The 27914-nt window shown below is 43.6% G+C and overlaps 1 protein-coding gene across 1 annotated transcript; it reads left to right on the top strand.

Annotated features, from left to right (window-relative positions):
• The first annotated feature begins 218 nt into the window (after nucleotides 1-218).
• nptxrb (neuronal pentraxin receptor b) lies at nucleotides 219-27914 on the top strand. Its single transcript, XM_084006370.1, has 6 exons — nucleotides 219-339; nucleotides 438-1162; nucleotides 2951-3326; nucleotides 16504-16745; nucleotides 17624-17803; nucleotides 26710-27914. The coding sequence occupies exons 2-6, from the start codon at nucleotides 443-445 to the stop codon at nucleotides 26953-26955; spliced, it is 1764 nt and encodes a 587-aa protein (XP_083862496.1). The 5' UTR covers nucleotides 219-339; nucleotides 438-442; the 3' UTR covers nucleotides 26956-27914.

Below are 27914 nucleotides of genomic sequence, written 5' to 3'. Positions count from 1 at the left end.
ACGGTCCCTTTTCTCTCTGTCTTCCTCTGTATCGATCCACTGTACACGCAAACGCACGCACGCACACACACACACGCGCACGCGCACACACACACACACACACACACACACACACACACACACACACACACACACACACACACACACACACACACACGCATCCCTGCTATGACTGACGCATGCTCACACCCTGGCTCCTCCTCTCCTCGCGGTCCCCATGGTAACGCGCGGAGGAGAGAGCAGCTTAGCAACACGGAGACTGAGAGGGAGCATCTCCGGTCCAGACAGCGCGGGGACATCAGAGGGCGACAAGAGTCACCAGCAGAGACATCTCCGGATGTAAGGCTCGTTTTTATATCGAATGTGATGACGTCCATGTGGTTTAACTAAAAGAGATCGCTTCTCTTCCTGTTGTGTCCACGTCCTTCTTTCCACAGCAACAATGAAGTTCGTGGTGGTGCTCGTGGGAGCGGGGACCGTGGTCATCCTGGGCGTCGTCATCTGCATCGTCGCCAGTGTTTATCCCCGGAAACGCGCCGAGCCTCTCGGCAACAACGGCACCCTGTCACCGGAGACTCTGCTCGAGCCCCTGGAGTCCGGATCGGTGGCGCATGCCGGACCACTAGGCGCTCTGCACGGCGCCGAGTCCTTCAACGGAGAGAACGGGCTCGGCGGCATCGGCCTGGAGGTTCCCACTCTCAACGAGCTCCATCTCGGGGAGGAGACCGGCGGTGGCTCCGCAAAACAGTTCAGCTTCAGCCGCTTGATCTGCACACCTGTACCGGTGGGAGAATGCAAGAGCAAAGACGTGAGGCAGCAGCAGGCGGACGAGCCGCTGTACGGGGCCGGGGACGAAGACTGGACCTATCTCCGGAGCACCGCGGAGGAGCTCCGTCAGATGGTGCTGCAGCAGAACGACCAGATCCTCATGGACCAGAGGACCATCCGGGAACTCACGGGGAAGCTGAGCGAGTGTGAGAGCGGCCTGGAGGACGAGAGGAACGTCCCGGAACGGAGCATCGGGGTCTGGAGCGGCAACCGCCGCGTCATGGCCGGGGATGATGTGAGCTCTTCCGCCGCGGCGCAGCTGCAGACGGCGCGGGCTGTGGAGGAGCTGGCCAGGGCCATCATGGACCTGAAGGACCGCATCGAGAAACTCGAGGTAACTAACCTGTTTGAGTTTAGACAGCAGGGCTTCTGGACCGAGTATAATTCTATTCTATTCGATAATAATTCTCTCAGATTTCCCTATTTATCTAAATTTGAATATTCAGACTTCATACGTATGCAGAACTAATGAGATGCTTTAGTTGGTGACCTGCTGTCTCTCTAACTCATCTATCCTCTTCTCCCCTCACCTCGCCACTGACTACCTGTTTTCTATTTTTCACATAGGCCTACTAATCTGTCCACATATTTTACTCATAATTATCAGACATTTTACGCAGATTTTTCCACCATTTCTTCGACTAATTTTGATAACATTTTTAGATATTTCGATATTTATTTTTCAAAACAATTTTCCTGTTGTTCACATATTTTATTCTTAATTCTCACAGATTTTTGTTTTAAATATATTGCAGATTTTTTCACATACTTTTGACTGGTTTCCATGTATCTTACATATTTTAATAATTATATTTTCTCAATATTTTCCAACCATTTTCCCACATTTCCGACCATTTTCTCGAATATTTTTTCCAATATTTTATTCTTAATTCCCATATATGTTTCCACAACTTTTTTGTATATTGTATTAATCGTTTTCAGATAGATTTGGACATATTTGACACCTTTTTCTATATTTTTCCATGAATGACTCGTGACAGGAGTTCTTGCACACGTTTCCCATGGACCCATGGGAAATCATACCTGCTGGCCCTACACACCCTCCCCCCATCACGTCAGCCTCTACCCTCAACCTCTTCATCCGATAGAGACATAAATAAAAGATGAGGATGCTGGACAGGAAGGAGATGGTGTATCTTTGTATGTGTGTGTGTGTGTGTGTGTGTGTGTGTGTGTGCTGCATCACTGCCAGTTCTTTCCAAGCACACTCAGTTACAAGAAGTTTGTCTCAGTCAGTGTGGATTTATATCCTGACTGTCCAGGTCCAGTCCTGCCTCATCAGCCCTCTTCATAATATATATATATATATATATATATATATATATATATCACCCTCCGCCGCTAATAGCAGCATCTCTTTACTGCTGTTTCTATTTCCAACTTCTGCTGTGAATACTAATCCTGCGACACCAACACACCGCCTCTCACTGTGTTGCTCGTTGTCGTTTCACTGCCCTTCCTGCAGGTTTATTTCAGGTTAAACCCACTAACATGAATAGAAAACCAATCCTGTTTGCTACAAAGAGACTTAATGTTAAAAGTCAACCAGCTAGCAACAATAATAGTAATTCACAAATAAGTAGGACTCACAGTTTATTCTGCTTTAATGAATACTAGCAGTGAGACTCCTTCAGCATTCAGATGTCCTCCGTTATCAATAGTCACAGACAATATTACTGATCAGATTAACATCAGCTTGTTAACACCTGCTCAACATACTGTGTGTTTAAATGGCTCATCTTTAGAAAAGACGGATCTGCTCACTTGAGTTCAGTGTCTCATTAAAAAGCCAAGCTCTTCATTTGCCTGTAAAAGGGAAACTCTGAGCTTATCATGACATTAAAGAGCACAGACATGCACAGAGCTACACCTGAGAAACACAATTCACAATCAGAGCTGAAACAATCAGTAGACAGAAGACTGGTGGGTGATTGGGGTTGAAGGGGGGGGGCAGGATTATATTCTTTTATAGGGCCCCAAATCTCTAGCGCTGCCCCTGCCACTCATACAAAGACTTGCTGTCATATACTCGCATGTTATAACGAGTAGAGACATGTTTTTCTCTGACTTTTTGAATCATTTTCTCCTGCGCCCCCTGCAGGCGGAGATCGGCCCAGCTGCCTTGAACGTCACCGACACGTCCATGGGTATGACCAGCAGCAGCCCAGCTGGTAACAAGCCTCCCGCTGCGCCCACCGGCAGTGCCTCCTCTCCACCGGCAGCAGCTGCCCCGGAGGGTCGCCGTCCTTCCTCCCCCTCTTCCCCCTCTTCCCCTGCCACCAAGCCTCCATCTAAGAGCTCCCCCGGGCGCGGAAAGGGCACCTGGAGAGTGGAGGACCTGGAGGGGGAGCTGGAGAGGAAGATAAAGCTGTTGGAGAAGGAGCGTCAGGCCATGAGGAAGGAGACGCAAGGCCAACACGAGAAGATCAACCAGGGCATCGACACGGTCACCCACCGGATCACGGAGCTGGAACACAGTGAGTCTGGAGCAGAAGGAGAGTAAATGAAGGGTGAACTAATGAGGTAAACAAGAGCAAGAGAAGGTTGAAATGAAACTTTAATGAGCTCTGTGGGTGAACTGGGTCAGCACAGCAGCAGTTCATATGATGTTGTTGAATGTCAACTAGAGCCAGGAGCTGAAAGAGTCATCACACAGCACAAACAAAATGAAATGAAAAAGAAATGACATAACTTGTAATTTATAATCTTATCTCCTGTTTATGTTGTTTGGTAATGTCACATTATTTTTTTAGATACGTTTTGATTTAGACTAGTCTTAGTTTTTGGATGGAAAAGCAAATTAGTTTGAGTCAAATTTAGTCTCTTGTATCCTTCATAGTATTAGTCGCTGAAAAGTCATTACATTTAGTCAACTTTTAGTCCAAATGTTTCCTCCCTTAGTTTTGTCAGCATTTTTTAAAATGAACTTTTAGTCCTATGACAAATGTCATCATAGTCTTGCCAAAAAACCCACTAGTTTCATCATTTTAATCAAACATATTTCACATAATATTGAGGCAATATCTGATGAAAAACATACAAACATATAAATATGGAACAAATACAGTTAAAACATGTAAGAGCCACCCCACTAATACTCTTAAACAGTAAAGACTCCTCATCAAGAATTTCAGTTAAAACACTTCTGATCGTCCTTATTTGTCTCTCCCATACACCTCCCATGTGGCTCGATGATGGGAAGTTCATTATGAACTCACATCCATGTTCCTTCAACTGTTCGTGATCCAAATCCTTCATTGCATTCATGAACTCTCCTCTTGCGCCTACAAAGTTAGTGCCTTGATCACATCTCAACTGTCTTACATGTCCACGTATTGCGACGAATGTACGCAATGCATTGATAAATGCATCTGTAGTAAGGTCATCAAGCATTTCAATATGTATGGCTCTAGAACACATACAGGTGAAAAGAAGACCATACTTCTTCAGTTCCTTTCTTGCTTCCTTCACATAGAACGGTCCAAAACAATCTATGCCACAATATGTGAAAGGGGCTGTTGTTTCCATTCTTTCTTCTGGCAAATCTGCCATTTTTGGATCTTGTGTGTTCCGTCTGTACTTTCTGCACGTTGTGCACTTGTAAATCTGCGAGGCAACTGCACTGCTGCATCCTATGACCCATATTCCATTGGATCGCAATTCATTGGCAGTTATTCCTCTTCCCTGATGATGCACCTGTTCGTGGTAGTGCTTAATAAGCAACGATGATACATGACTCTTCCTTGGCATAATGGCAGGATGCTTGACATGTGGGTGAAGAACAGATCTTGTCAAACGCCCTCCAACCCTAAGCACACCATGCTCATCTACAAATGGGCTTAGCCTGTGTAGTTTGTTTGCTTTGTCTTTGGGTTTCACTTCCTTGCCTTGCTTTACAGCTTTGATTTCACTGCTGAATGCTTCCCTTTGAATCAGCTTGATTATGAACAGTTCTGCTTCCTGTCTTTCTTCGATACTTGTAGCTTCACTTACTTTAGCTTTGATGCCCTTGATCTGCTTAGCATGTCGCTTTAGACAAGCAATAGCCTTAACAGCTCTTTTCCAGTCAGAGAACTTTGTTAGGCGGTCTAACAATGACCTGTCTTCCTTCACCTTGGTGTTGAGCACCTGGGCCTTTCGAAGTTCTGGATCATCATCATTGACTTCTCCCACCATAACATCTCTTCTGGGTAGCTCCCTTTTCCATAGAAAATCTGGTCCAGTGAACCAATTTGAAGCAACAAGCTGATCTGCCGACAGGCCTCTTGAAGCATGATCCGCGGGATTATCTTCAGACTGTACGAAGTGCCATTGTTCGTCATCTGTAGTGGACTTGATTCTTTGGACTCTGTTCGCTACAAACACATGAAACCGATGACAACCTTTGAGTCTGTCCAAAAATGTTCTTGAAGACCTTCTATTTCAAGCTCATTTCTGAGCATAACACTTGTCCTTGCTGCTACCACTGCAGCTGATAACTCAAGCCGTCGCACTGTGGTGACTTTGGTAGGAGCGACACGTGCTTTTCCCATGACTAGTGAGCAATGAACATCTCCATTGACATCGACTACTCTGAGGTAAGAACACTCCCCATAACCGGTGACACTGGCGTCTGAGAAGTGGTGAAGTTCATACTGCTTGACATCTGTGAAGTTAGCTGGTAAATAGCACCTTCTTATCCTTACCCTAGACAAGTTTCGCAGATCTTGTAGCCAAAATTCCCACTGTGGTCTTAGCTCTTCTGGGAGTGGCTCATCCCAAGCAACCTTGTCTCGACACAGTTGTTGTAAGATCTGCTTTCCACGGAGGATAAAGGGCGCTACAAACCCCAACGGGTCGTAGATGGAAGCTACTGTAGAGAGTACTCCTCTTCTGGTAGTTGGGTGTTCCTTAACGGTCACTCTGAACTGGAAGTCATCAGAGGATACACACCATTGGACGCCAAGAGCTCTTTCCATGAGCGGCTCTCCCAAAGCCATATCCATGTCCTTGACGCTTTCAGCACACTCCTCCTTCGGTATCGATTTCAATACCTCCTGGCTGTTGGAGACGAACTTGTGTAGTCTAAGCTTTCCTGTGCTGCAAAGCTCTGTCGCTTCCTTGATTAGCTGGATTGCTTCAGCATCAGACGTCGCACAAACTAGTCCATCGTCAACATAAAAATTTCTTTGGATAAAATGAACAGTGCTGGGGTTAAACTTATCCTGACCTTGAGCAGCTAGATGTTTAAGTCCAAAATTGGCACAGCCAGGTGAGGAGGCTGCCCCGAATAGGTGGACCTTCATCCGAAAAATTGATGGTGGAGATGCTGGATCACCTATCTCCCACCATAGGAACCTGAGGTAGTCTTGATGTTCAGGCCTTACGTGGAACTGGTGGAACATACGTTCCACATCACACATGATGGCAATCGGGCCCTTGCGAAACCTACAAAGGACTCCCACCAAGGTGTTTGTGAGCTCTGGACCAGTGAGAAGGTGGTCATTCAGTGACGTGTCTTGGAACCTTGCTGAGCAATCAAAGACCACTCGTATCTTCCCAGGTTTTTGAGGGTGGTACACGCCATGGTGGGGAACATACCAGACTGGCTGCTTGTTAAGCTCTTCTTCAGGGACCTTTTCTGCGTCACCACGAGCAATGATGTCCTTCATAAAGCCTATGTAGTCATTGCAGTATTGCTGGTCTCGCTTGAGCTTCCGTTCCAAGGACATTAGGCGTTGTACAGCACATGATTTATTATTTGGTAGATTTGGTCTGTCTTGTTTGAAAGGTAAGGGCATTTCAAAATGACCATCTTGCTTCTGTCTGATTCCATCTTTCAGCTTTGCCAAAAAATGAAGATCTTCCTGAGAGAAGGTTGTCTCTTCTCCACCTCTCTCACTGAAATCAGATTCCAGCACCTTAATTACATCATCTGGAGTGACCATTTCACTGACCTGGGTATTGCAAACATAATGGACTTCTCCTTTTAGCTTCACCATTGCTTTCACTTCAGGCATGACTTGTTTTACGATGATGCGGTGACTTACTCCAATAGCATCGCCGTAGTGTTCACCTGGGTCACCATAACTCACTATGCTCCAACCTAAATCGGTCTTCTGAGCAAATGGCTGGTTTTCCTCTCCACAAACGACTTCTCGTGGCATTAGAGCTTGTGGGCAGTTGTAACCGATCAACAGACCAATTTCGCATTCCTTTTGAGGCGCGATGTGTTCTGCAAGATGCTCTAAATGAGGCCATGCCTTTGCTGTCTCAGGCACTGGGATGTGTGTGCGATTAGCAGGGATGAAGTCACGTGTGTAAACAGTCGGCACTGTAATCTTCTTGGATGAAGATAGGCCCCTTATTTGTAGGATATTAAGTCTTTTACAGTGTACAATTGTCCCCTTTGACGACATTGTAGATAGTTTTAACTTCACTTGTTCTGTGTTTGTATCAAGAACATCTGCCACTTCATCAAGAATGAATGAAGAGTCACTCTGTGAATCTAACAGAGCGTAGACGAGAACTTCCTTGTCTGGATCACTTGACATTGAAACATAGACAGGTACTATTTCCGACGTCTGTGTACTATTACCATCTCGTACAACCCTGTTTGATGTTGTTTCCTTTGTGACATCTTGTGGTTGAGTGCATTAACATACACAGTACAAAGTAAATACAAATATATTCGGGAAATACAAACGTTACACATACCTCGCTGGCTGCACATAACCAAGAGGGAATGAGAAAAACACCCGGTTCAAAGTAAAAATGAAAAACATTTCCTTCTTTAACTCCACACAGTAACTTCTTTGTCTAAAACAGCCGAAGAGAAAAAACGTCTTGCCTCGTGTATGGTTTACCCATCGCACCTTACAGTGTCCGAGTGCAACGCAAACGAACTTTAGTTCCTAATTAACTCAATATTCATAAAAATAGATTAAATAAATATAAATTATTTAAATAAATAAACAAACATATCAATAATGACAGAAATAATATTTATGGCAGTTAAACTCCCACCAAATGACAATTTGTCATTTCACTTTACAATTAAACATTTCCACCATACAGTATACTATGAGCCTTACAGTTACCCAAATACTGTTTTTATGAAATTGCAACCATAACCTTTATTCTGCTTCAAGCAGTAGAATAGTCTTTTGCACCGGCCTATCAAGGTAAAGTGGCTTGGAAGTGCGTCTTCCCTGGCTGTCTAAGGTCGAGTCACTAATTAACAGTTTCACCTTCCGAACCCTCCCATCAGCGCTCGGATACACCTCTGTCACTCTTGCCAATCTCCATTGGTTACGTGGAGAACTGTCCTCCTGCAGGATGACAATGTCGTTAACCTTTGTATTTCTCTTGTCCTTTTGCCATATTTGTCTTTGTTGAAGATTAAGGAGATACTCCTTCTTCCACCTTGTCCAGAATTAATTTGCCAAAAACTGCACCTGACGCCATCTCTTGCACAGGTATAGATCCTGACTCACAAACTCACCAGGAGGTGGGAATATTATGTTGGACTTCATCATGAGAATGTGATTAGGCGTAAGGGGTTCAAGGCTTGTTGGGTCATTTAAATGCTCTGTTGTCAGAGGTCTGCTATTTATAATAGCCATCACTTCATACAGAAAGGTTCTGAGCGAGGAACTGTCGAGGCGTTTAGCAGACTGGTCAAGAATTTCAGTTAAAACACTTCTGATCGTCCTTATTTGTCTCTCCCATACACCTCCCATGTGGCTCGATGATGGGAAGTTCATTATGAACTCACATCCATGTTCCTTCAACTGTTCGTGATCCAAATCCTTCATTGCATTCATGAACTCTCCTCTTGCGCCTACAAAGTTAGTGCCTTGATCACATCTCAACTGTCTTACATGTCCACGTATTGCGACGAATGTACGCAATGCATTGATAAATGCATCTGTAGTAAGGTCATCAAGCATTTCAATATGTATGGCTCTAGAACACATACAGGTGAAAAGAAGACCATACTTCTTCAGTTCCTTTCTTGCTTCCTTCACATAGAACGGTCCAAAACAATCTATGCCACAATATGTGAAAGGGGCTGTTGTTTCCATTCTTTCTTCTGGCAAATCTGCCATTTTTGGATCTTGTGTGTTCCGTCTGTACTTTCTGCACGTTGTGCACTTGTAAATCTGCGAGGCAACTGCACTGCTGCATCCTATGACCCATATTCCATTGGATCGCAATTCATTGGCAGTTATTCCTCTTCCCTGATGATGCACCTGTTCGTGGTAGTGCTTAATAAGCAACGATGATACATGACTCTTCCTTGGCATAATGGCAGGATGCTTGACATGTGGGTGAAGAACAGATCTTGTCAAACGCCCTCCAACCCTAAGCACACCATGCTCATCTACAAATGGGCTTAGCCTGTGTAGTTTGTTTGCTTTGTCTTTGGGTTTCACTTCCTTGCCTTGCTTTACAGCTTTGATTTCACTGCTGAATGCTTCCCTTTGAATCAGCTTGATTATGAACAGTTCTGCTTCCTGTCTTTCTTCGATACTTGTAGCTTCACTTACTTTAGCTTTGATGCCCTTGATCTGCTTAGCATGTCGCTTTAGACAAGCAATAGCCTTAACAGCTCTTTTCCAGTCAGAGAACTTTGTTAGGCGGTCTAACAATGACCTGTCTTCCTTCACCTTGGTGTTGAGCACCTGGGCCTTTCGAAGTTCTGGATCATCATCATTGACTTCTCCCACCATAACATCTCTTCTGGGTAGCTCCCTTTTCCATAGAAAATCTGGTCCAGTGAACCAATTTGAAGCAACAAGCTGATCTGCCGACAGGCCTCTTGAAGCATGATCCGCGGGATTATCTTCAGACTGTACGAAGTGCCATTGTTCGTCATCTGTAGTGGACTTGATTCTTTGGACTCTGTTCGCTACAAACACATGAAACCGATGACAACCTTTGAGTCTGTCCAAAAATGTTCTTGAAGACCTTCTATTTCAAGCTCATTTCTGAGCATAACACTTGTCCTTGCTGCTACCACTGCAGCTGATAACTCAAGCCGTCGCACTGTGGTGACTTTGGTAGGAGCGACACGTGCTTTTCCCATGACTAGTGAGCAATGAACATCTCCATTGACATCGACTACTCTGAGGTAAGAACACTCCCCATAACCGGTGACACTGGCGTCTGAGAAGTGGTGAAGTTCATACTGCTTGACATCTGTGAAGTTAGCTGGTAAATAGCACCTTCTTATCCTTACCCTAGACAAGTTTCGCAGATCTTGTAGCCAAAATTCCCACTGTGGTCTTAGCTCTTCTGGGAGTGGCTCATCCCAAGCAACCTTGTCTCGACACAGTTGTTGTAAGATCTGCTTTCCACGGAGGATAAAGGGCGCTACAAACCCCAACGGGTCGTAGATGGAAGCTACTGTAGAGAGTACTCCTCTTCTGGTAGTTGGGTGTTCCTTAACGGTCACTCTGAACTGGAAGTCATCAGAGGATACACACCATTGGACGCCAAGAGCTCTTTCCATGAGCGGCTCTCCCAAAGCCATATCCATGTCCTTGACGCTTTCAGCACACTCCTCCTTCGGTATCGATTTCAATACCTCCTGGCTGTTGGAGACGAACTTGTGTAGTCTAAGCTTGCCTGTGCTGCAAAGCTCTGTCGCTTCCTTGATTAGCTGGATTGCTTCAGCATCAGACGTCGCACAAACTAGTCCATCGTCAACATAAAAATTTCTTTGGATAAAATGAACAGTGCTGGGGTTAAACTTATCCTGACCTTGAGCAGCTAGATGTTTAAGTCCAAAATTGGCACAGCCAGGTGAGGAGGCTGCCCCGAATAGGTGGACCTTCATCCGAAAAATTGATGGTGGAGATGCTGGATCACCTATCTCCCACCATAGGAACCTGAGGTAGTCTTGATGTTCAGGCCTTACGTGGAACTGGTGGAACATACGTTCCACATCACACATGATGGCAATCGGGCCCTTGCGAAACCTACAAAGGACTCCCACCAAGGTGTTTGTGAGCTCTGGACCAGTGAGAAGGTGGTCATTCAGTGACGTGTCTTGGAACCTTGCTGAGCAATCAAAGACCACTCGTATCTTCCCAGGTTTTTGAGGGTGGTACACGCCATGGTGGGGAACATACCAGACTGGCTGCTTGTTAAGCTCTTCTTCAGGGACCTTTTCTGCGTCACCACGAGCAATGATGTCCTTCATAAAGCCTATGTAGTCATTGCAGTATTGCTGGTCTCGCTTGAGCTTCCGTTCCAAGGACATTAGGCGTTGTACAGCACATGATTTATTATTTGGTAGATTTGGTCTGTCTTGTTTGAAAGGTAAGGGCATTTCAAAATGACCATCTTGCTTCTGTCTGATTCCATCTTTCAGCTTTGCCAAAAAATGAAGATCTTCCTGAGAGAAGGTTGTCTCTTCTCCACCTCTCTCACTGAAATCAGATTCCAGCACCTTAATTACATCATCTGGAGTGACCATTTCACTGACCTGGGTATTGCAAACATAATGGACTTCTCCTTTTAGCTTCACCATTGCTTTCACTTCAGGCATGACTTGTTTTACGATGATGCGGTGACTTACTCCAATAGCATCGCCGTAGTGTTCACCTGGGTCACCATAACTCACTATGCTCCAACCTAAATCGGTCTTCTGAGCAAATGGCTGGTTTTCCTCTCCACAAACGACTTCTCGTGGCATTAGAGCTTGTGGGCAGTTGTAACCGATCAACAGACCAATTTCGCATTCCTTTTGAGGCGCGATGTGTTCTGCAAGATGCTCTAAATGAGGCCATGCCTTTGCTGTCTCAGGCACTGGGATGTGTGTGCGATTAGCAGGGATGAAGTCACGTGTGTAAACAGTCGGCACTGTAATCTTCTTGGATGAAGATAGGCCCCTTATTTGTAGGATATTAAGTCTTTTACAGTGTACAATTGTCCCCTTTGACGACATTGTAGATAGTTTTAACTTCACTTGTTCTGTGTTTGTATCAAGAACATCTGCCACTTCATCAAGAATGAATGAAGAGTCACTCTGTGAATCTAACAGAGCGTAGACGAGAACTTCCTTGTCTGGATCACTTGACATTGAAACATAGACAGGTACTATTTCCGACGTCTGTGTACTATTACCATCTCGTACAACCCTGTTTGATGTTGTTTCCTTTGTGACATCTTGTGGTTGAGTTTTTTCCTTAGCATGACTTCTTTCCTTAGATTGTTCTTTCAGGGCTCCAGAGTGCGACCATTTTGGTCGCGTATGCGAGTGCGACTGAAAAAAATTGTAGGTCGCACTGGTGCACCTAACGCTGCTCGGGTGGAAAAAAAAATCATAAGCGCAGCATCTCTTTATGTTCTCCTGACGGTATCGTGGTCTAAACCAATAAGAGACAGAGCTCGGGCGGGTCCTTGCCTCTGATTGGCTGTGGTCCTTTTCACTGCTGTAAATTGTGTCAGTTCGAAAATGCGAGCGAGCAGAGCAGGTACTCTGAGCGCTTCGACGCTGAGCGCTTCGATTTTCTTTGAAAATGAAGAGAGGCAGAAAGCCTTGCCCCGTGACTAATTAAAAAGCCCAAAAATATGCCTTCAGACAGGACTGGTTGAAGCAATTTCCCTGGCTGATGTACAATGAAGAAAGGGACTCAATGCACTGCATTTATTGGCGGGAGTGCGGTCAGCATTTGGCCGGTAATAAATAGTGCGTTTGTGGAAGAGTCAACAACATTTCGCATCGAGACATTGAAAAAGCGCAATATGTCCAAAAAGCATACTACATGCCGTGATAAGTGTGTTAATAAAGTGGCCCCTCATCCAGCTGCATTTCAGCGTCAGGCTGTATCAATCACGTCCGCTGAGGAATCTGAAATGATTATAAAATTCAACGTCGCATACAATATTGCAAAGGAGGAGTTGCCGTTCACTAAATTTAAGTCCGAAATTATTCTGATGAAAAAAATGGCGACACACTAAAGAACAAGACAGCTGCGGAGGTTGGAAACGCCACGTACACGTCATTCATGATTGACGGCGACACAGACGTCTCTACGAAGGAGTGCGTTATTGTCTACTGCAGCATTTTGCGTAAAGGGAGGCCGGTCAACATGTTAATTGGACATGTCCGGTGGAGCATGGACACGCACAGTGTTTGAAGGCCCACATTACAGCATGAGAGATCATGAATAGGAAATTGTATAGTAGCCTATTCCTAATATTATTATTAAAAATGAATAGCCTAAGTAAAAATATAATTAGGCTAGGCTAAGATCACATAAACAGTTTTCCATTTGCAATCTATAGGCTAGTGACCTGTATGATCTTTTTATTCTTGAGGAATTTATGCTGCCACAAAGCAAGCATTTACTGCGCTTGGGCATCAGTGTGCAGATTGGCTGGAGAAAACGGGTGCTCTGGGTGCTGATGGTGCTGCAGTTAACCTAGGCCATAAGGGGGTGTCATTATGTAAAAGGAGAGCGATAAAAAGGTGACTTTTTGGCGTTAAAGGCGACGCGATGAAAAATGTGGGTGCACCTAAATTTTGTGCTGGTGCACCTAAAAAAAAAAGTTAGGCGCACCAGTGCAACCAATGCAAAAAGTTAGTCTGGAGCCCTGTCTTTCTTTATTTCTTGTTCCCTTTTCGAACGTTCTTCGTGCAGGCATGTGGGGTGCCTCTTTGTGCAAGTATCGCAGACCATGCGGTTACTGCAACTCTTAGATTGGTGGCCAGGGCTCAAACAGCCGAAGCACAGCTTTTCACTTTGAATGAATCTGACACGGTCAGCAACTGGCTTCTCACTGAATTTGTAGCACTTGTGTAAGCTGTGTCCTGGTTTCTTACAAAACACATGTGACTATTTTCCTTTCACTGGTGTTTGTTGGGTTGCAAGCAATGCTGGCCTCCATTGACAGAAACGTCACAAAATAACTGAAGTTTGGGAACCTACCATATTCAAGTTGATATTGTGTGGCCTTTCGGTTCCATCCAGTACTTAACCAGTCAGGTAGCTTGGTAGCAAGTTTTTGATTCTCAATTCCATCATTAAGAACGTGGAGACTCTCATTGTTAGCCATAGCACTTTCGCAACTGCGTAAAAAGTCCACAAATTTCCTCAACTCAGCACTCTCTTTTGAAGCAATCTTTGGCCACGCATGTAGTTTGTCTCGGAAAGCCTTGGCAATTACAAAGGGTTGGCCATATCTTTCATTAAGCAGGTCCCATGCTGCATTGTATGAGTCTTCTGAACCAACCAGAAAATGACCTTCTAAGGCTTCTTTAACGGCTCCTCCGACATATTTTTGGAGGAAGAAGACTTTCTCTGTGGTTGGAATATTCTTTCTCTCAATAAGTGTCCGAAAGGACGATTTCCAATGATTAAACTTGAGTGGATCTCCACTAAAAATTGAAGGCTCAGGAATGGGTAGCCTGTTTGCTGTTATAGCCTCAGCTAAGATCTTCACCAGCTCTCCCATGTCATTTTGGAGCACACTTTTTGGAGTCACATCTCTGAGTGGTGGTGGGTGCTGATCAGCAGTACTCACCTGATCCATTGACTGTATAACTGTAAGCAACTCAGCCTCAGGGTTCTGAGGTACAAAGTCTGGGGCTGGATAGAGCTCATTTGCATCATACACTTGAAGCTTTGCTTTAGCTTTTTTAGCTTTTCCAAACGCTCAAGCTCTCTCTTCAGATTTTCAACTGACCTTTTTCTTACAGCATTCTCCTCATGCTGTCTCTTTAACAGAGCTGCTTCTTGTTTCTCTCTTTCTATCTTGCGTTCAAGTTCCTCCTTTTCTCGTTGAAGACGGCGAGTTGATGCAGCTGCTTCTTGGTCTGCAACTATCAACTTGTTTTCAGCTTCAAGTCTCTGCAGTTCTGCTTGGTGGCCTTCTTGCTCAGCCATAATCTTCAATACAGCCCGTGTATGTGCATACTCAGCAGCAGCTTCTTGTCTTTTGGATGAGGATACAGCAGAGTGAAGGGATTTAGACTTAGGACCTTTAAGTTCATGAAATGAAACACTGGAGGTTGAAGATGCGAAGAGCTAGCATCAGGCCAAATAATCTCTTCCTCTGTTCCTTGAATTTGAGACTGTGCATTCTGTATTACAATGCTGGTGACTGATGCACATCTGTCCAACTTGCGTCTCATGTCATGAGCTGGGCTGTCAATGTTTCTGTATTCATTATAAACACTGTTCAGCTCAAATTCTACCCTTTGAATACTTTCAATGTGTTCTTGTAGGATATTGCTGGGATCTTGTCTGATTACAGATTTTTTAGCCACCTTAGTCAGTACCTTCCAGCGTTCATAAATGCTGTCAAAGCGAAGTGATAATCCTTTCACCTTTTCCTTCTGAAATTCCCTTCCCTTTTCCGTTAATGTTCGAGCTCTTTCACTTCTACGGAGCTCTGCAGGCTGTACCGCTTGTTGTTCAATGTCAGACTTCTCTGACGCAAGATCCTTTTCACTTGTTTGTGACATCTTAAATTATTTGTGGATTGCCTGTACTCAGTTAACATTAGCTGTGTAGTTAACAGCAGATATTTCCACAAAGACAGAAATTAAAAGTCAAACTATATAAGGTCAATGTCCTTAGTCCTTAGATCATCCCCTTAAGTAACAAATGTTGTGAAGCTTTGGTAATATCACAATTACACTTGACAACATACTTATGGCCACATTTAAATGAACATGCTTAGAAAATAAAAACTTCAAAAACACTGAAAATATTGGCTTGCTTAAATGTGCACAAATGTTTTCCTTTTTTCGAGTTATGACTTAATTTCTTCAATTGACAATATATAAATGCCTCTTCATACACTTTAACCACAGTTATTATTAAGGTTACACACAGTCCCTTGTAGTTTTCAAACTTCTTGTCACCTTTCAGAACACAAACTTAAGTGTCTGACTTATGGACATCTTCATGAAAAACTGATGAACTAAAGTGTCCTTAACGATAAACATGGGCTTATCTGTATCCCGTCTTGATGAGTTGTCGGGTTAGCAGGTCCGTGGCGCGCGCGCAGATCCGGGCCGGTCGCGCGCAGATTCGGGCACGTCACGCAGTATAGTATTAACAGTAGTAGTAGTATCAACAGTAGTAGTCCATGGCATGGATCCATCTCAACCATGTCGTCGTAGACCAAAAAGCAGCAAAATCCAGTATGTTGAGCAGTCACACTCTCTCTACCAGAGAGAGAGAGAGAGAGAGAGAGAGAGAGAGAGAGAGAGAGTCAGTGTGTCATTATAACCCCCCCTGGCAGTCTATTCCTATAGCAGCATAACTAAGAGCTGGTTCAAGGCAAACATGAGCCAACCCTTACTATAAGTGTTGTCAAAGAGGAAGGTTTTAAGCCTACTCTTAAATGTGGGAACGGTGTCTGACTCCAGAACCAGAACCAGAAGACGGTTCCACAGAAGAGGAGCTTGATGGCTGAAAGCTCTGGCACCTGTTCTAATTTTGGAGGCTTTAGGAACTACAAGTAACCCTTTATTCTGAGAGTGTAGTGTTCTAGTAGGACAGTAGGGTTCAATGAGCTTGTTAAGATATGATGGTCCATTAAGAGCCTTGTAGGTGAGGAGAAGGATGTTGAATGAGAAGAGAAATACCAGTGTCTTTGAATGAATACCACCCAATAACGCATCGTCCTTCTCTTTTTTCATCTCCCTAGCATTGACAGAGCCGTCCTTCCCTGATGGCTTTGTCCTCTCCTTCCCCATGCGGACCAACTACATGTACGGCCTGGTGAGAAAAGAGATCACAGAGATGTACGCCTTCACTGCCTGTGTGTGGCTAAAGGCCAAAGAAGGGGGCATTGGTACCCCCTTCTCCTACTCGGTCCCAGGGCAGCCCAACGAGCTGGTGCTGCTGCAGGGAGTCCACAACCCTGTGGAGCTGCTCATCAACGACAAGGTACATTCAATTCAGTTACATTTATGTATACTGCTCAAAATAACAAGTAAGCCTCAGAGGGCTTTACAATCTGTACAATATGAGCAATCTGTCTCATCCGATAAGGAAATCTCCTTAAAAAAAAAAAGAAGGCATCCCACTCCCAGGATGGACAGAAGTGCAATAGATGTCCAAAGAAACTGTCTTCATGTGATACATGTGTACTAGATTTACATCTGGGTGAAACCTGGGGCTGCCTCATTGAACATTTGTAGGGAGAGCTATCGATCCACCTTGCCAAACCAAAGCACAAGAACAATATCAGCAAACACAATTTAAGACTTTTAATTTGTTCTTTTTTTTCATGGAAAAGGCACTTTTTGCTGTCACACCTCGGCAACAATGTTGCATGAAAACACCTAATAAAGCAGAAATTAGTTCCTTGTAATTACTCTTAGACTTCCTGTTCATGAGTCATGTAATGAATAGGAATTGGTACAGAATAGGTAGTCCCAAAACAGGTGATGCCCTTGAACAACAAATTACATTTTAACCACAAAAAGAAAGAATGTTGCAAGAGATCTTCTCAGGTTATACAGCCAGTCGTTATTGAGGAAAGACAGCATCGAGCCGAGCTTTTTGCAGCTGTTGGTTTATGCATTAATGTTTACCTTTTATAGCTGATGGTTCCCATGGTAGAGAGGAGTGGGGGTTTGCAACAGTGGTAGAGGAAGGTTGAGACTGTCCATAGGCTGTAGTCTTGCTGATAGAAACCACCAGTGTGTCCATTTTCTGCCATGATTACTAACCTCCAATATCCAATTAGAATGCAAGCTTGATGTGTATTAGCTCGCTTGAAACCACTTTGTAAAGAAAGGTGTTTGTTTTCTGACCTGTAGGTGGCGCAGCTGCCCCTTTCCCTACCACAGAATGAGTGGCAGCACATCTGTGTCAGCTGGACCCTGAGAGACGGGGTGTGGAAGGCGTACCAAGAGGGGAAGATGAAGGGGAGGGGAGAGGGACTGGCTGCCTGGCATCCCATCAAACCAGGAGGAGTCCTCATACTGGGACAGGAACAGGTGACACATATAGCATGGATGGATGAATGGATTTAACTGATGGAGGAATGAATGGATAAACAGAATGATTGATGGATGGTTGGTTGAACAAACTAATAGATGGACCCATAATGGACAGATATAGATGGATATATGGATGGATGAAAGAATGGAAGGGTCACAGCTAGATGGATGGATCAAGTAATGAAGAATGGATGGTTGGACGGATTAATGGGTGAATGGATGAATGGATAGATTGGAGGATGGATGCATGAATAATTAATTGGTACTACACTGAATCGGTACCATCATGTCAGACTGACTGGTACTATGTCAGGCAACAATTTCGCTGACTGGTGAGCCGGAAACATGACGAAAATAATTCATTAATTATATATATGAAAAAAAAATCATAAAGAAAACGGGATTGATATGTGGAAGCTGTGCATGTTTTAGGGGGTAGGAGCAGAAAAACGGACGTTGCAGTTTATATGTTGCTATTTCCCGTGGTCGGATGAACTATTAGAGCGCCCAGCATCATTTTACCAGGACTTACACACGCTGAGCACCGACTCTCTCTCTCTCTCTCTTTCTCTCTCGCTCTCTCTCTCTCTCTCTCTCTCTCTCTCTCTCTCTCTCTCTCTTATTCTTATTCTTATTATTATATGATTATTCAGGGAGCAGGAATCTTTGTCTAAATGGAGACAGGGCCAGCAGAATAGCCGCTGTAGCTTGGCGCTACCAGCTAGCGACTCAGTGCGGACGTAATTCTCCTCATTAAAGGCTCATTTATGCTTCCATTTCGTGCGTAAATAGAGACGTGCGTTATCAACGTTCTAAACGTCGCTGCCCTCATGCTTTCATGCGTCCTCTACGTTGGAATGGACGTTGAGCAAAACATCCTCTAGAGGGCGTCGTTCACATTAAAACGTTACTCCAATAAAGTTTTTAAAAAATAAGTTTATCACAACAACAAACATGGCGACTGGACAATGGATGAGACAATGATCCTGCATCTATTGAGAAGGAGGCAAAATCGCAGGCAGCTTTGTAGATGGCGGTGGTCTGTGAGACCACTGAATACATCCCTTTCTGTGCACAATGCCCGACACTAGCCCCACGATTTCCGTTGGAACTGCAACGTTTGGTCCGTATCGGTACGCATCTGCAAGCTTGCAGGATACGGACAGAAATACGGACGAAATATACGCAGAGAACGGACAGAAGGCTCAGTCCATATCCGTATGCGTGTCTAGCGTAGAGCATAAATGAGCCTCTCCGTACGGACTCCGTACTACGGAGCTCTAGTTTTGGTGTTAATCCGGAGTTGCTGTTGTAGAGGCAGTTTAGTAAAATTATTTTTTTACTAAATACTCCAAATCTCCACCCTCCATAATCGCTTAAAAAATTAGCTAGCTTTATCAAGAGATGAACACAACGCAACAAATCTTCCGTTATTTCATTCATTGACGTTGACGTCGATAACATACTGTGATTTGATTGGCCTGATGCCAACGAGTTCGCGGCTTCCCTTTGCACTGTCCTGACCAATCACAGGGGAGCAGTGTCGTGACAATAGCCTCACCTGATTGGTCAATCATTCTTTCTTTTTTTTCACCAAGAGAGGCCAGCGCAGACAACGGGGTGCAGTAACATGTTTTCAACGCTCATTCACCCCGTAACATTTAGAGGGGCGCTGTTTTACACATCATGAAACGCTCAATAATTAATGAAGAGAGACGACAGACACCTCACAGAGGGATTACGGAAACTGTTAAAAAAGTGATTTTATTAAATGATAGTTACATTCTGAAAAAACTGAGGAAGTCTGGCTTCCCTTGGCCTCTGCAAGAAAACACCACTGACCGATAGTCATAAAGCGGAAATAAAGCAAGATATAGATTTTTTCTGCCACATGGTTTGCTGACTGGTGGTTAGGGACCACTGGCTTAAGAGACCCATGATGACACATGAATGAATGGATGATATAGAGGTGAATGATGATATAGAGATGAATGACATGGAACAAGGCCGACAGTAGTGCGATGTATTAAATACAATACATCAATATTTCATTCTCTTGTTTTGTAAATTCTTGTTTTGTCACTGATAAAAGAATAATACAGATGTGCAACAGAAAGCATCCTGATTGGAAACTGTCATGGGATGTTCATGGCCCGAGACAGGAGGGCTCTACACACCACGCAGAACATCATTAGTGACAAGAGGTGCCTGCACACATGTTGTTCAGTAACGTTACACCAGCATTTAAAGCTACCAGGACGTTATTTGTGGTCACAACCATGACGTCGACTTTGATTTGATTGAGTTTTACAAACAGTGGTAGTCAAAATGTTTATAGACACCGCCAGTGTTTTACCGGTGACTCTCTGCTGAATGTGTCCGTAGTACTACAAGCTGAAGGTCACCAGTCAACATGGTCACTAGTTCAACTGAAAGCACAGGTTGTTGCTAGCATCAAAAAGTTTCATTTTGGATGATATTATATTGCAATTTAAAGTTGAGCTCAAATGTAATTTGCAGAGGATGTATCTACTGAATCATGACGCGTTCCCGGGTGAAAGATAGCCATGGACATAATGTTTCGCTAAAAGTTGCAGATTAATAGATGTCATTGGTTAAAATTGGTTGGAATAGCTGATGCAAGCAGGCGTCATGTTTTGTTTTTCAGGAAGAAAGGAATATTGGATTTGGATCTAAAAAAGGAATTCTTTTTTTTTTCTGCAAATATTGTTAAAAACTTTAAAAGGAACATTGTTGTTCATTTATCAACTCAAGATAAACCTGAGAAAGAACAAGGTGCGTATGTTTTGATCTCTCTCGCCGTTCCTCAGATAAAATAGAAATGTTCAAATATTTTGTAGTAGGTGCAGTCACAAGTCGTAATGGACCTGATTGTGATGCCAGCCATGGAAATGTATCACATTTGAGCTGGGAAAGAAATGTAGCGAAAACATCTCAACCATCTCTGTGGATATAAGTGAATATATTTGGACCACATTTTATTGATCAGTGTTTAGGGTTCCCTCCTGAGTGTCAAAAACATTTTAAATACGACAGTAACAGCACTACATTTTATATCTTATTAAAGGGATAGTTCGGAATATTGGACATAAGACCTATTTTCCAAGTGAGCCGGTGTGTTCGAGACGTCTGGAGACGTTTTCAAGAAATTTCATTCAGTTCTTCTAGTTGCCGAGTTCGCTTGTGCTATGGCTACACAAGTCAATGTTTCTTAGCTAGACAGGCATTAAAAACAGTCTTGCCCACTCCATAGTGCACCCAAGGCAAATCAATTAAAACACTAGACTGTCGATGTACATATCTGTGTTGATAGAATAATATTTGAAACAAAACTAACCTTGCATCGCATGAATCATCCATTTTTTGAGGAACTAGTTTCTCAGCAGCAGCGGAACTTTACTTTGCTCCGTCGGACTCAAAACTCTAAGACGCGCCGCCCGAAATACTTCCCGTAAATAGGCAATCGAACCGGGCCAAACTGTCGGCACTTATACCCCCAAGGCTGTCTGAAAAACCCTCGGAGCTCACTCAAACACCGGGCAGCCCACGGCCACGCGAAGCCACAATTACGCAGCGCGAACCCGGACCACTGCTCCGTCCGGAGAACCGTAAACCCTTGGACGCGTTGCAGGGATTCCCTCCGGTAAATAGACACATGAACACCGACGAATAGTCGGGCATCGTGCCCTCAGAGCTGGGTGAAAAGCCTGTGGACCACAGACCAACACCGGGCAGCGGGCGGCTCCGCAAATCCACACATGCAGACTCTCCGTCAGACTCAAAACTCTAAGACGCTCCGCCCGAAATACTGCCCGTAAATAGGCAATCGAACCGGGACGAATTGTCGGGACTCATCCCCTCAGACCTGGGTGAAAAGCGCTTGGACCTCACGCAAACACCGGGCAGCCCACGGCCACGCGAACCCACAATTACACACCGCGAACCCGAACCTCTGCTCCGTCCGTAGACCCGTAAACCCTCGGACGCGTTGCGGGGGATTTCCTCCTGGCTCCACCAGTCTCCGTTTGTTCGGTCCCGGTTCTCAGCTCCAGCGGGGGCTATCTCGGTCTCGTTCTGCCCTTTGAGCATCCCTCTCGCGCAATTCTTCCTCTGTATATTCAGGCTCGTACAGGCACGGTTGGGTTTGGGTGGAAAAAAAACTCCTCATCTGAGTCTTCAAAAGTTTCACTATATTCTCCAAAAGTGTCCATTTCTGTGAGATTGAAGAAACTAGCACTGCAGGCTACTCTGCGTCTGTAGCAATGACAGCAGGTAAACAAACTATTATAGAACCGGTAACTTATAAGTGCTAGGTGATATCAGTCCGCCGCTGCCATAGTCTACTAGGAAATATGACACGCTGCTGCTGCTGCTGCTGCTGAGACATAAATCCTTAAAAATGCAAGGTTGGTTTTATTTCATACATTCTATCAACACATATGTACATCGACAGTTGCCATGCTAACTAGAACGATTGACTTGCGCTAGCCATAGCACAAGCGAACTCGGCAACTAGAAGAACTGAATGAAATTTCTTGAAAACGTCTGCAGACGTCTCGAACACACTGGCTCACTTGGAAAATAGGTCTTATGTCCAAAATTCTGAACTATCCCTTTAAGGATTTCACAATTTCTAAATCAGTCTCAAAACCCCCCCATTTGGGATTAATACTAATCGTATATTGAAATTAATAAATACGTTCTCTGATTCTGGACAACTACAACCCTACAACAGAGATTCCTCTGAAATGAGTTTAAGCGTGTCGATCTGCCTTCAGAGTGAGAGGGACGACCTTGGATTTTCCCCATTAAAATCTGAACAACACATCCACACAACAGCAATTCATCATTCATCCTAAAATGAGATCAATAAAGTACTTCCTGTCTTACTGTAAAGAAATATCCATTCAAATTGAGGTGTTGCATCATTACAGCACTGGACTCTTCGGGTTGTTCCTCTGACACCAGGGAGGCTAATGTCATATCTCAAAATGCTTGTGTAATGATGGTTTCTCACTAATGAGAGAGATGATATTCTGTCTGTTCATGACTCTCTCTTAAAATAGCTCTCCCTTTCTATTCATCCACAGCCCCTTCTACGCTGTCTCTTGTTTGTGGGAGAATCACTCCTTTTTTCTGCACCGTCGTTATTATAAAAGCTACAGAGACAGAAAGGGGGGGTCAGAACGTTCCTCCTCTGAGACGCCAATGGAGGTCGTCTCAGAGGAGGAACGAGGCGAGACGAGCTCTTTGTGAATGGAGTGAGCCGGGAAGCCCGAAGATAAGGTGACGTCTTGAAGACGTGTTACTAGGCGACCCGCCGCCGGAGGATATAACATGCCCACAACGTTAATCCGAAGAAGATAGAAAGGCGGTAGTTGCTCACACGAGCCCGCCATTGTATCATCAACGTGTATATGATGCACAGCAACTTGAAGAGTTGTGTAAATATGCACGAGGAGCAAACAGTCACCTTTCATTGTTGTTTTGGTGCACTGGAGCTAATTGTATTTCCAACGCTAAATAGGTCTATTTAACATCTTGTTTTGTAAATTCTTGTTTTGTCACTGATAAATGAATAATAATTATACAAAAAAATACAGAGGTGCAACAGAAAGCATCCTGATTGGAAACTTTACAAACTGTCATGGGATGTTCATGGCCCGAGACAAGAGGGCTCTACACACCACCCAGAACAACAAGAGCACAAAAAAATTTGTATTTACAAAAAAAAAAGGATTTGCAACTAAACTAGTATACAAACAATTTAGTAATACATACACAACAAGATATAAAACACTCAAATCAATCAACAACAAAAAGAAAAAAAACATGAAAGTAGAGAGGAGGAAAATAGAGGGGGGAATGGGGAAAGATAAGAAAGATGCCATAATTTATTATTTAGTCCTTTTCATGTTGTGTTTATATTTGGATTTTCTTGCTGGGAGGAGGGAGGAATCAGCTCTGGATGTACTGTAGAAAAGGAGACCAGGTTTTATTGAATGCCGTCATATTGTCTCGTATTGATGCTGTTCCAGATTTGCATGGACGGTTAATAGATTGAGCCAATGCTGGGTTGAGAGTTTTGATCTGGGGCCCGTTTCACAAAGCAGGTTCAACAAACTCTGAACCTAACCCTGAACTCTGAGTTGACCAACTCTGAGATGGGCAACTCTGAGTTTTCGGTTTCAGAACAGCGGTTTTGAATTAGTTCAGTCAACTCTGAGTATGTAAACTCTGAGTTACGCGCGTGCCTGCCGACTCTACAAAGCCATCATCAATGGAGCTCCGATACTACGATTCACCGTGGCAACCGGGAGAGCGTTATTAGATATTACTGAGTGTTTATGTAGAAAACGAGCTCATCCTGAGAAAGAGGAGCAACGTAACTGCAGCAAAGTAGCGATAGTTGGCGTGGCATACAATTACTGCCCGATCTAATGTGTATAACTGAATGAAACAGTCTATTGATCTAAAGGTAATAAGTGTTCATTTTCAGCTTTGCAGAGCGACACTGTGGTGTAACGGTTAGCAACGCTGCCTATGGTGCAGGTGACAGGGGTTCAACTCCCGTAGTTCACAAAGTAGTGCAATGAATAAATTACCATTTTCATTGGGTGTAATCCGCCCAGGCACAGAAAGAAAGTGGCTTCAGTTGAAAATTAAGCATAAGAATATTGCGCAAATACGTTGACTAAGGCATATGATTTTAATCATATTTCACATATTAAACAGTAAATATAAGCAGGTATTTCAACACAGAAATGTACTTAAACATTTCATAAATCTCCCGCAAAAAAGCTACCTCCGCAAAGAATCTGGTTGCGGATTATGACCGCAATATGAAATGTTGAAAATGTCGGAGAATATTGTTTAGATAATATCTAATGTGATTGAAAGGAAAGGTAATCAAAATCCTCTCACGATGCAAAGCTGCTAGAATCACTTTTATTTCCATATCGATTAGGTTGACGATGAAAGGACGGCACATTTTTTCAGAGTTGGTTCAGATTCTGGAAAAAGGCGGAGACATGTAGGGAGAAACTCAGGGTTTGTTGAAGCAAACCTGCTAGCGAGCAGGTTAGGTTCACGGAGTATGTTACCCGAGTAACTGACTCAGATTTATGCTGAACTGGCTTTGTGAAACCGAAAAACCAGAGTTTCCCTCATCTCAGGGTTAACTAACTCAAGGTTTTCACTAAACCTGCTTTGTGAAACAGACACCAGTTCTTCCAGTTGAGTAAAATCGTTTTCTTGGCTACAGTGAGTGCTATGAGAATGAACATTCTGAGACGTTGTGAAGCAGTGATTGAGGAGAGATCACCTAAAAGAGTGATGGAGGGAGAGAATGGGATGCTGAGGCTGAGGAAGTCTGACAGCTTTCTCATGACCTCCGACCAACAGCGGCTGACATGTGGGCAGAGCCAGAGTGCATGGATGTGGTTTTCTATTGTAGAGCGGCAGTATGGTGTTGCTATCCGTGAAACCCATATATAGTGCATTTTGTGAGTGGTGATGTGTACTAGGGTTGTCAAAAGTATCGAAACTCAAAAAAGTATCGATACTAAAATGTTGTATCGAGATACGATACTCATTTTCAAAAGTACCGAATATTTCTGTGCACTTTTCAGTTTCAGACTTTTTTTTCCAGACAGGTGCAGCTGCTGAGAATACAGCATTTCAACAGTGTAATGTTCATGTTAACTGGTTTGGCTAGTGTCATTTAGTTTATTGTTATGTATATAAAGCATAGCCAAGGAAGGAACACTTAAGTTAATTTAGTTTTTATCAGGCTTGCCTAATATTTACAACCTCAAAATATTGTTCCAATTGTTATTGTTTATTTTATTTATTTATTTGTTGCACTACCTCAGACCTGCAACTTGTTATTTTTGCTTTTTTTTTTGTTAATAAAAATATTTTGGGGTCTTTTTTTCATCCTTGTGGTATCGAAAATGGTATCGAGTATCGAATATTTTCCTGAGTATCGGTATCGAGTTGACAATTTTAGTATCGTGACAACCCTAATGTGTACCCTGTGTATGATTTAGTATTGAATGAGTTGAGTCTTAGAGTTGAGTGACATGGAGAATGTATTATTGCATATGGTTTGCCAGTCTATGTCGGTATGTTCTATATTTAAATCTGAGGTCCATTAATGTACTGTTATAGAGATAGTAGAGTCATGGAGGAAGTAATCTATAAATTTGTGATAATACTTTTTAGGTTGTAGTGAACGTAGTTGATTGTCTTTTTATGGCCTCTTTCAAATGTAGGTGTTGGTAGTGACAGAGGTTGGGTGAGTTGTGTGTTTGTTTCAGAAGGTCAAAGGTCATGAGAAAGCTGCCAGAAAAAAAGGATGTTGCCCCTCTGTAAAAGTGAAGAACTTCTTCAGATTCTTTATGCAATACAACTATTTGCAAGCTTTTTATTTATTTTTTATTATCTCCATCCATCATGGTAAAAAAATCCTGTTTGATTGTGATGCTGATTCCCAGCACCTTAAAACCTTTTACTTACTAATGTATTTGACCCACTCACTAATAGCACGCATACCTTGATTTAGGGTGTATTCATTTTGGTGGTCAATACTCTTGCGCGGCTTGACAAGCTATTTCACTTCACCGTACTTCTGTTGCCAAACTGCCTATGCACACTTTTGTTTGTCAGCATTAGTCACAAACTGTAAAAAGGTCTATAAGTCACCTGCTGTCAGGGTTATGTTACTTTTTGGGGGAAGGATCTTAAGCACAGGAGTTAAATTGAAACTGAAAATAGTTTCTCCGTTTGAATCTCATATACAAAATCCCAACTAAACTTGGTCTCTATTTAATCTCCAATTCTGCCATTCAACCTTTTGTTTTTTTCCTCTTCTACACAAGGACACATTGGGCGGACATTTCGATGCCTCCCAGGCCCTGGTTGGGGAGCTATCGCAGTTCAACCTGTGGGATCGCGTGTTGAAGCCGGCGGAGGTTGCAGCCCTGGCCGACTGCAGCTCCTCGGCGCTGGGCAACATAGCCCCCTGGACCGACCAGGATGTAGATGTGTACGGCGGTGCCACCAAGGAGTCCCTGGACCCGTGCCACACCATCCATAGATCCAACCCCTCCAGCCCCAAACAGTGAGGGTTGACTGCTGGGAGAGATCGGCCATATCGGAGGCTGTGTTTGATTGGTCCATTTATGATATATATCACATGGGGGGTTGTTCATTGGGGATGGGAAGCTTGCTGGCGGACTGAAATGTGTGATGCAGTGATTTTGTTTTTCGTGTTTACTTCTGCCATGAGTTAAATCACAGAAAAGAAAAGTGAAGGCTGCATGGGTGTAGCAACAGGACACTTAATAGATTGATTATTTGCTGGTTAAATGCACCACCTTCTGTTTTAGGTAGCAATCTGTTGGGCCAGTCAAGCACACTTTCAGGGTTTAATGTGTTGGATGACGGATGCCATATCTAAGGGTGTCTTCACCTTGTGTCCAGTCAGTTGTTTTTAAGGCTAAAACCTGGGATGCTATCATGGTTGTTTTGATTTCAACACTCATTGGGAAACAAAGTATAAACTGTATACGATGCTGAGTAACATCTGTGTACTTTTACGATTTCTACACCATGATGTGGTACAACAGTGGTCTTCTGAATGTATATTGTGTATTCTATATCTCTGCTGATGTTGCTCTGTCGCCTGTCACAGTCTTGCACAATGAAGTTGATTAGACGATGCAGCGCCATCCGTCTGACGCTGTCATGAACCTGAGTGGTAAAACTGTATTGTATCTTTGAATGTAAACCAGGTGGAATGTAAGTGTTGTTTTGCATGAGCAAAGTCACATTTCCTGTCACTAAAAAAGCAAAAGTGTGTAAATTACAGTGTTGATGTCCCCAAGCTGTCCCACACAGATGTCTCTTTGGTAGATCACAGCCACATACAATGATGTTGATTTATCCACTGGTGGCCATTTTGTACTCAACATCTGACTCTTCATAGAGGATCTACACCTACTAAACTACTTTCAGTGACTACAATTATGGGCACCAAAAAATCTGTTTTTTCCCGTATTCTTAAAAAGAAGAAACTATTCCT

This window comes from Eutrigla gurnardus, assembly GCF_963514095.1.
Source record: "Eutrigla gurnardus genome assembly, chromosome: 3".
Lineage (NCBI taxonomy): Eukaryota > Metazoa > Chordata > Actinopteri > Perciformes > Triglidae > Eutrigla > Eutrigla gurnardus.
The sequence above is the reverse complement of the archived record's forward strand: the minus strand, read 5'-3'. Positions and strand labels throughout refer to the sequence as shown.

What these genes read in the sequence shown, in the direction of transcription:
- nptxrb (XM_084006370.1), top strand. Translation starts at nt 443, where the DNA reads ATGAAGTTCGTGGTGGTGCTCGTGGGAGCGGGGACCGTGGTCATCCTG. An exon ending in GATCACGGAGCTGGAACACA is followed by an intron (nt 3,327 to 16,503) that starts GTGAGTCTGGAG and finishes TCATCTCCCTAG; the next exon opens with CATTGACAGAGCCGTCCTTC. An exon ending in AGCTGCTCATCAACGACAAG is followed by an intron (nt 16,746 to 17,623) that starts GTACATTCAATT and finishes TCTGACCTGTAG; the next exon opens with GTGGCGCAGCTGCCCCTTTC.